The 10146-nt window shown below is 40.3% G+C and overlaps 1 protein-coding gene across 1 annotated transcript; it reads right to left on the bottom strand.

Moving 5' to 3' along the window:
* Window positions 1-7953: 7953 nt before the first annotated feature.
* Window positions 7954-9396, bottom strand: LOC102927994 (heat shock transcription factor, Y-linked-like). Its single transcript, XM_006974896.4, has one exon. The coding sequence runs from the start codon at window positions 9293-9295 to the stop codon at window positions 8111-8113; it is 1185 nt and encodes a 394-aa protein (XP_006974958.2). The 5' UTR covers window positions 9296-9396; the 3' UTR covers window positions 7954-8110.
* Window positions 9397-10146: the final 750 nt, after the last annotated feature.

Raw genomic sequence — 10146 nt, 5'->3', positions numbered from 1 at the left:
CTGCTAAGTACAAGTAAGTTCTATTCCTAAGGTTAACAAATCCATTTGCCTATCAAAATCCATTTGCAGATAAAGACAAAGATTACCAATAGCTTCAGGAAACATTCAACTTCATTGCTAATTAAGGATATACAAATATAGTAGAAAAAGTCCTATGTTTCCTTTTAATATCGAATAATGAGCCAAATATCCATTTAGCCTAAACAAATGCACATATGTCATATTAGTTTTAAATCTTTTGTATGAAGACAAAGACATGCATCATCATCATCATCCTGAAAGTATTCTCAGCTCCGTCTTGGAGTTCCTCAGTCAAAAGCTTTGAGAATGGGAACTATCTGTATTTTACCGCCAAGCCCAGTCGGTAATTCTAAATCACGTATTAAAGTGAATTAAATTATTTAAAAAATTATTATTAAGAAAACTATTCTTGATATTTTTTAAAAATCAAAATGTTTGATGAGTGCTGTAAATCATTTATATTGAGAAGGACAGAAGTCATAGTCAATGTCTGCCCCACAGAGAGAAATGTTGATATAAATCATGAAGCAATACAGAGTAAAATTTGCTTTCTCTCTCTGTGTGTCTCTGTCTCTGTGTGTCTCTCTGTCTCTGTCTCTGTCTCTCTCTCTCTCTTTGTGTGTGTGTGTGCATGTGTGTGTGTGTGTGTGTGTGTGTGTGTGTGTGTGTGCCGGCACAAGTGTGCATGGAGTAGTGAAGACAGGTCTCAGGCATGTAAAGCAACTTTCCCATCAGTTTGTTGCACTCTAAATTTTTCTTAAGCTCCAAGCACCATAATGATTCAATGTGCTAGTAGTGCCCAAGAGAGAGAGAACAAAAGTAGTGAGTATAATGTGAGGCTGGGGCAGGGACCAGTCTCCCAAGTTCTGTATAAGTCAAGAATTCAAAAAGGTGTTGTCTTATACATTAATCTTCAACACTGACAGATATTTCCTAGTTGTGACCTTTTGATGCTCGTATATACATCATATTCTAAAGTCTTTTTACAGAAATACAGACAATATTAAAAGTATGTGGGATGATAGCCACTAAAATAGACACAAACTCTATGTCTAGAGAAATTGAAAGCTTGAAAGAATAAGCTTTAAATTTTTGACAGTTAAATTTCTTTATAAAGTTGCTAGTATTCTCTATGTATCAAATGGATCATTATAACCTCAACTTTCATTGACACAATTCAAAATGTTACTTATTCTATTATATACAACCCCATTTATCTCAAAATATCAGATATTATTTTACTCACATCTGATGTACATGCTATGATCAAAATTTAATTCCACTTTTCCTGAAATGGGGAACATGTTTTGTCTGAGCTCTATAGTATTCACATGCAATTTTAACTTATAATTCTCAATATGTTCTATTACCATTAGAGAATAATAGAGAGTATGCCTGCAGCTAGTTTAATACCTTTAAATTCCTATGGATCACAATGAAAGACCATGTAGCCCAGCATGCCTCACATTTCAAAAGTTGTGGGCTGTTAACATTGCACTTTTATTAAAATTCCTATTAATTTTTTTGCTGTCAACCTAAATGTAAAATTACTTTATCATTTTTCTACAGAATAAAAGAATAAAGAAAATACTTGTTTATTTCCAAGTAATTATCTAGGCCAACATGGAGAAAGAAACTTAGAAAAAGTCAACTATGGTATAGCTTAAGGATAGCCAACTTGCAAATATTTTAATATTGAAATGATACAGTTACGTCATCATGTGGCCTTCTCCATGGTGCATAGTACTGTGCTTCTGCGCGGGCCAGGAATTGTGTTGATCAGATAGAGCCGTGCGCACGACAGAATCCAGTCTGCAGGAAGCAACCATTCTCATAGGAGTGACCAACGGTGTGAGTAGTGCTAAAATGTGATTACAGAGAGAGGGAGGGAGAAAGTTCCACCAACATCTAAAGAAAGAATCGAAATGGAGTATGAAAAGCAGAGGAGCATTCCAATAAGAGATCACAGACTGTAAAACAACCCTGAGTCAAGAAACTGGAAGAGAAGTTAGAAAGAGGAAGGAAAAAGGAGAGGGCACAGCATGAGACTGGACAGGGCTAGGAACCAGCCTCCCAATGTCTCTGTAACCCAGGAATATGGCGGCCGTCAAACTGAGCTTGCCTCCAAGTAACAGAAAGTCGTTGAAGGTTTGAGAAGCCCTCCCTAACTTCTAAGGGAGAAACAACCAAACCTAAGACACAAAGGCAGTGCCGGAGACTAAGAGGTGATGAGGACCTCACCGACTGCAGACGTTCAGAGGCAGAGGCAGGCATTTCCAGTCTGTTTGGAAATCTGCTTTGGAAGCAGAAGTTGGCCCTAAGTGAGATGGAGGACCAGTGAGCCTCGGGTGCAAAGTTGACCCTTAGGTGACTCATCCAGAAGGAATGGAGCTGTTTACTGAGATGGAAGGCACTGCAGGAAGACTCATTTCCTGGAACAAGGGCCCTGGTACCTGGGATGCCTGCAAAACATGTAAGTGAAGACATCAAAAAGCAGATGTAAGTTATTCTGACTTTTAAAAAGATCTAGGATAAAATATATCTTCTAAATTTTAATCAAATTTTTAGTAGTATATTTGATCACATTTTCATCAGACAAACATAGTTTCCTCTATTTTTTTTTCCACTGCTAGAGATTGAACCCTGGAGGTGAGGTTAGCAGCTCTCCATGCTATGAAGATACCCACTCCTATAATCTCCTTCTGAGATACATAACTTTACTGAGTATATATTTTTACTTCACATAGCTCTACGGAACATTACCAATCCCATTCTTATTTTTATAACACAGATGCCTTCTATTAACTGTTTTAATTATAAGCAACGCTGTAATTAACACTTTTGTATAGCTCTGTACTTTTTGTGAAATTTAGTCAACAGGAAATACTGTGTGATGTATATGCTTAATGCATACAGAGAGAATTAAATTAATTCATCATATAGACATGAAGTGGAAAACAAGGTAAGTTGGCAGGAACTATTTGCTTGTTGTTTGTTTTGTAACCAGCTAGAAAGATTTTGCTTGCAATCTTAAATATTTTAAAACTGCTAGTGGGAGTATCATCTCTATTTCAACACTGAGAAGAAAATCTCTCAGTTTATAGGATGATACAGTCATAGTTTGTAAGGCATGAGAACAGTAGAGTAGTGCATTAAATTCTCCATCTTTCTTACCTTTTAAAAGACCCTAACATTCCCATGAGAACGCCAGAGTCTGGGGGTTGGGAGTGAACCAGAGCAGCAGCAGACTTGCCTATAGGCATGAAACTAGGATTTTGATATCAAGCTGCAAAGGGGGGGGGGATCACTGTCAAACTTTGTAAACAGCTCTAATGAGGCATGAGCGCTTTTGACGTCTAGAAACCTGTCTTCATCTCCCATCTTGGTCTACCTAAGCCACACCCGAGTTGGTACGTGCTACCATTTGTAGTACCGGTTGGCATTTATCTTCCTGAGGAAAAAAATCAAAAGAAATCATATTTTTCCAAGGCCAGATCTTGGAAAGTAACATCCAGCCCAGAACCCCGGGAAACAGAGACCTATCAGATGAAAGTCACTCCTCTCCAGGGGTGATGCAGTGGCTTCTCAGTGCTTTCTTCCAAAATGTCTCAGCAACGCCAGAACGGTGAGTAGGCAGTTGGCTCCTTTGAGAGTCCCGCTCACTGCTGAGCATGGAGGAGTGTGGGGCCCTGGGTGAGAGATATCACCCAGACATTGAAACCCTCTGCCTCCTCCAGTCCACCTGCAAACTGGAAATTGAAGAGATGTCTCAAAAACATGAACTTCTCTTTTGCCTGGTGGGATATCTTTATCCTTGAGCAATAGCTCCAAATGACAGCCTTCAGTCTCTGAAAACGTAAAAACTGCCTTTTGAGTCAACACGAATGAGGGCTGAAGCCATTCATTATTTCCCTCTGGATTCTCATTCACTCCAAACTATAGGAAGTGTCAAAAATGCAGGACTGATGAAAAGTGTGTAAACATATTATCCAGATATTCAAGTTGTCACACGGAGCAATTTTGTTGTTGTTTCCTGGTTTCAGTGTGAGCAAAGTTGAGCTGTGAAATGATCAGGTAGAGAGTTCTTTCTCTGACAGATAGTATTTCTCATTTTAAATGATTTGTATTATTTTTCTTTTGAGTCCCCAGGCAAGTTCCAAACTCTGTTCAGATTTGCTCTGTTTTTAGAACCCTGTCCCCTCTCTACGACTCAGCAGGAAGCTGAGTAATTGACGTGCGGCACAGGACTCTAATCTTCAGTTTGTTGTGGGTTGCTTTTGTATCGCTTAGGATGGTCAAGGCTGTTTGGATAGGAAAGTATTCTAAACTCTCCGTGGCAGAATACAAACTAACAGTGATCAACAGCCAGATAACCTGGAGAATTCAGAAAACATTTAAGTATTTTTAGCTGACAACAAATCGAAAGTACACTGAAGGGTGTCTCAAAAGTAGATCAGTGCCTGGCAGTGGTGGCGCACGCCTTTAACCCCCAGCACTTGGGAGGCAGAGGCAGGCGGATCTCAGTGAGTTGGAGGCCAGCCTGGTCTACAAGGGGGGCTCCAGGAGATCCAGAGCTGTCCCACAGAGAAACTTTGTCTCGAAAAGAAAAAAAAAAAAACTTGCCCCAATCACTTTCATTTGCAACTCATTAGCAGAATATGTAACCAGAAAAAAAAAAAATCTAACGTATGATGACTATAATGACGAGCCAACAGAAAGAGATAAGAAATGAGTGAAGAACATTTGAATCAGTTGATGTAAAACACCTCTCAACTCAAAGAAATTACGAGAGCATTCATTCTCAACCTAAACATACATGACCATGGCCTAGGAACACAGATTCAGATTGCTCCAACTCAAACTTGAGTGACCACAGAAGGCCTAGGAACACAGACCCAAATTGCTCCCAACAGCATGGTCCAATATGGCGAGCATTGCCTGAAGCCTTTGCACTTACAGAACAGAACAGAGCCGTAAGTCAAGTTGCTTTTCAGAAACACTGGAGGGACGTCAGATAGATGGGTTACAGCAAAGTGGGGGTCACCTCTCTAGGTCTCGGATGCTGTCTGATGACATTCTTAGCTTCTGGGTTGGTGGAAGATAACAGTCTGTTGACACATGGCAAAAGGTTTGACTGATAGCTGCATGGATGCTAGGTCAGTCACATGTGGGAACTGAATGGTCCAACAGTCTCCAATAATTCGACACTGGATCAACAGCATTCCTGCTCTCCAGGATCATGAGGCCTTAGTCAGTCAATCAACCTTGTGGAATCCTTAGGGCGGGTATGGCTTCCCCCACCACATTCCTCCCAAACTTCAAGTCATTTAAAGGAAACTTTTTATTATTATTTTATTATTTCAAAAAATGTGTAGGGAAAATCAAGTAAAGCTTGCCAAAGACCAAAGAATTTAAAAAACACAGCTTTTAGTTCAATGACTTACAGAAAGATCATGTGAGATGGCTGTTTGCACAGCTCTGCTGGAAATCACAAGGGGAACGGAGAACTCGCTTCTCTCAGAGGCACATACTTGGGGATTTCTACCACTCATACCTCAGCTTTTTCCAACAAGGTTCTGAGGTAGGTTACAAGGTGAAACACAGTAAGGGAATAGTAAGTTAGAAAGACAAGGAAGAATAAGGAATTACAGACAATGCTAACTGAACAATTAGAACCGAGGATCTGAGTAACAAAAGAGCTGGAACACTCTTCTAGAAGTCAGTGACAGACTTGGTGCTGGATAGCTCAAGAGCCTGGCAAACTATGAAGGCTGACCAAGTATGCTTGATGGTATCTACAAGATGAAAGTGACTGGGAAGCAGACAGGTGCATAGGCGCACGCCTCTAATCCCAGCACTCGGGAGGCAGGGGCAGGCGCATCTCTGTGAGCTAGAGTCCCATCTAATCTACATAGCAGATTCCAGAATGCCCAGTCCCACATAGTAAGATCCTGTCTCAAATATGAATTAATGAAAAAAAATCAATTTTTTGTACAAAGCAGCAGCAGCACAATAACTTCCGACCCTGGGGTGCTCATAGATAAAGCATGTGTCACATAATAAAGTGCTTACAAAGGGCGTGTCTGAGACAGGCTAGAGGGATATAGCTTCCTCTATATTTCACTAGTGAAAACACAGGATTTATTGTGTGAGTCCCATAACCACACATTTACTACTAAACATAACCTACAGCCTTATAGAGTTTGGAGTAGCATACCACAACTCTTTCTGCCATTGTTTTTACCTTTAGTGATTATTACAGTGTTGATTTGACTGTGGTTGTCAATACCCACATCACTCAGGTTGTCCAGGTTATGAAGGAGGAAGAGGTTCCTTTCCCAAACAGAACCTTGGTACAAATCCCATCTCCACAGTGAGCATACAGACTGCTGAATGCAACCTTTCTCCACGACCAGTTCACTTTACAGTGATATTTGTGAACTCTAATTTGAACACCTTTAGACTTGGAACCCAGTCTCTAGTTTGGCTATAATTGCTTCCTACTTTTTGCCGTGACCTTACTGATTATGTTCTCTGTGGAGCCTCCATAGAAATTTGAGTTTGAGGTCCTTGGTATGTGACTCAGTAAAACAAAAATGTCTCATAAATCCCATGCCTGTTTTTCTGCAGCAGCTGCTTTGAGGAAATATCAAAGGAACAATGACTCCACTCAAGCTTTTCAGACAGCTGAGTCTGTTGGGGGAGATAATAGCAAAACACTTAAGAGCATATACTACAACCATAACAATAACTATTCTATAGATTTTATGGCTCTTTATATTTTAGCAAGCTATTTCTCATTCATCACTGTGGTTGCTTCTTCCAGGAGTCCCAGGAAGCAATCGAAGGAGGAATTATGGCCCCGATTTTTTCAGATAAAAATCCTGATTTCCAAAATCGCAAAGCACCTTAGCCTAGGGAACATGACTAACCCCACATACACCACGGGAGACAGTACTCACAGCTTTACACCCTGCACAGCACCGTGTACAGAGACATTTCCTCAGTATTTTCTCAATTAATATTCAAGAGAATGCTTGGCAACGTCCACTTTGACTCATAAAGATAGATGATTAGGAGAAGATTACAGATAAGAATGAGCATAATGAACCACAAATACACTATACAATACTCCAAATTTGTGGACTATAGAAAAGCCACATGTTATGTATGACCCCCACCCTATATGATTTTAATATAAGGAAATGTTATAAATGGAGACCACCTAAAAGTTGAGATGTAAATTTAGACTAAATATGATAGTCCCAAGTTCTTCATGAAATGAATGTGATTATTCTTCCTCCCCAGAAAAGGGAGAATATTCAGGAAATAGAACCCCAAAGTTTAAGACTTTAAATTACTCAAAGCCAAAAGAAAAAAAATCAAGACTACAAGTGCATTTACTGCAGTACTCTCTACAACAGAAAAATATTAAAAATTGCCTTTAGGCCCACTGACCAAAGCCAACTGAACTACATCTGTGCATTTATAAAAGAAAAATGAAAGAGACTATATGCTAAGATGGGTAATGTTCTGGCATTTTGCAAAGTGAAAAGAATCAATATCTAAAAACTTATTTCTGTGTGTCTATGTGTACATATGTAAATATATCACATTTAATATGCATTATATGTTTGTGTGTTTATATATATGTATTATCTACATATATATACAGATATATTTGCACAGAGTTTCCAACATTTACTTGTACACACACACACACACACACACACACATATTCTTTAAGTATTTCATTTTATGTGAGTGAATATGTTTTGCCTGCATGTATGTCTACACATCACATGCATGTACTGACCATGGAGGCCAGTAGAGGGTACTGGGTAACCTGGAACTGAGTTACAAAGAGTTTCTAGCTGCCATGTGGATGCTGAGAATCAAACTCCGGAGCTCTAGAAGACCAGCCAGTACTCCTTGTTTTTTTTTTAAGGTGCACATAGAATTTTATTGTTCTATTTTGATGATGTCAGGTGCACTCCAAGTGACTGTCAACTTGAATTCTAATCTCTGCTATGCTGAATGTTTTCATAAACAACCAAGCAGAGTGTTGGTAATGAGAAAGCTGACAGTATCATGACGGTGGATGATGGTTCGATGTGGATGCCAAGGTAGCGGATGCTACCCTTTCCTTGTATATTGGTAACTTGGGTTCACCGATTGGTTTTGAGTCAGAGTAAGTAGATGAACTGGATGAAAAATGAGGATACCCGGGTCGAAAAGGAGAAGGTTCTGCCTGCATTTCAATACAACTGTTCCACAAATGAGACACATCCCTGTGGTTCTGAGCAATAGAGGTTATAATGAAATTCATAGTGTTGTCATTTGCCTGGGTGTAGATTCTCTGTGGGTCCACATGGAGAGGGGACACCTCATTTAAGGGAGCAGGGCGACGTGTTAGAATTTCTTCAGGTGTTCGAAAGGAGCTTGATGTTGCAAGAGAAAAGTCCCTTCTGATCCCATCCATTGTATCAGAACCTCCTTGGGCAGTAGAAGGCTTCTGTCTCAGATACACATTTGAAATGCTAGGGCCGGACAATAGTTTCCTTTCGCTGGTTTGGACAGCTACACCCAGACTGTGGTCATCCATGTTGTCCAAGTCTGGACTGAAGCGTTTATTCTTAAAATCTGGGAGTGCTGGAGCAGCCCCACGAGAAGCAGTCTTTATCCCGATTCTCCTTTTCATTCTTTCCATAAGGTGGGGGCAATCACGCAGAAAGTTTGGATTCTGATAGAACTGTAACTTACATGAGGCAGAGACTCCTTTTTCTTCAGCCAGGAAGTCAGGGAGAGAAGCAGATCTCTGGAAATTTTGTCTCATTTTCCTAAATCCGTACAGATTCAGCTGTCGAACCAAACTTTTCATGCTATCCGTTTCAAATATTCTGAAGGGGGCCTTTCTTTCCAACACTTCCTTCTTAAAGAGTTCTTCGTTGATCACTATATAAGTCCCAGCTTCATCCCACCAAATAGACTTAAATTTGTCACTTCCCACTATCTTCCAAAGCTTTCTGGGAAAGGTCATGGAGAATAAATTACTGTCTTCATCTGGCTCTGAGGCACAGAGGGTGTGAGGCGGCCTCTTTATCAAGAAGCGCTGAGCCAGAACCTGAAATGCACTTTCCTCTATAATAGCCCATAAGTCCGAGTCCCTCTGACCTGTGTCGTCATCACACAAAGGGTGGCTGGAGGAGCTCTCTGAATCAGTCGACACCTCATGAGGGGAAACATCCAGAGTCTCTGAAGATGCCTCTGCCATCTCCTGCACACTTGACGTCACCTACAAAGTCTTCACATCCAAACGGCTTTGGGCTCTGCCGCTTTCCTTGGAGCTTCAGTATTCCTACACGGATGAGAGGAAGAGATGACGTCATAAAGCTGGTCAGTCTGGCAGCTATGACATCATAGGATGGCTTTTGGGGCTCCTGCTGATCATGGAATGACATTATGCCAAAAGCATTCCTGTCCCATGCAGAAATGTTCTCTGTAAAGCAAAAGATTAGCTGGCCCCTTACTACTGAAGAAGACTTAAAAATCTCATTCCTAAAGGCACTTTCTTTTTTTACTTCTTTTTTATTATAACTTCTATTATTTAAAACAATTTTTAAAGTTAAATATATTTTGATCATACTCTTCCCCTCCCCCAAGTCTCTCCAGATCCCTTTCCTCCCTACCCACCCAACTTTCAGTTCATTTTAAAAAACCAAACAAAAACCCAGTACAACAACAGCAACAACAATGAAAAACACCCAAAGCCAAGAAAACAAACCACCACCCAAAAAGAAAAAAACAAAACAAACCACCAAACTATTAAAGCACGGGGGGGAAAAAAAAACTGTGGAGTCCATTATACATTGGCCAACTCTTCCTGAGCATGAGGCCTGCCCTGGAGTGCTGATATATCCATTCTCACTCCACTGGAGGACACCGATTTTCCCTCTCCAGCGGATATAAACGACAGTTCAGTTGTCAGCCATCTTCTCTCCCTGTGCAACCAGAACTCTGAAGCCCTGAGCCATTCGCCAGCCCTGACAGACTGACATTTTTAGATATAATGTTTCCTCCGGCCCTGATAGCCTTGCATTCTTAAATATTTTATATATGTATATG

Source organism: Peromyscus maniculatus, chromosome 13 (assembly GCF_049852395.1).
Source record: "Peromyscus maniculatus bairdii isolate BWxNUB_F1_BW_parent chromosome 13, HU_Pman_BW_mat_3.1, whole genome shotgun sequence".
NCBI classification, from domain to species: Eukaryota; Metazoa; Chordata; class Mammalia; order Rodentia; family Cricetidae; genus Peromyscus; species Peromyscus maniculatus.
This window is presented reverse-complemented; position numbering and strand designations above follow the sequence as displayed.

Bases quoted from the DNA above. Each gene is read 5' to 3' on its own strand.
- LOC102927994 (XM_006974896.4), bottom strand. From the start codon at position 9,295: ATGGCAGAGGCATCTTCAGAGACTCTGGATGTTTCCCCTCATGAGGTG.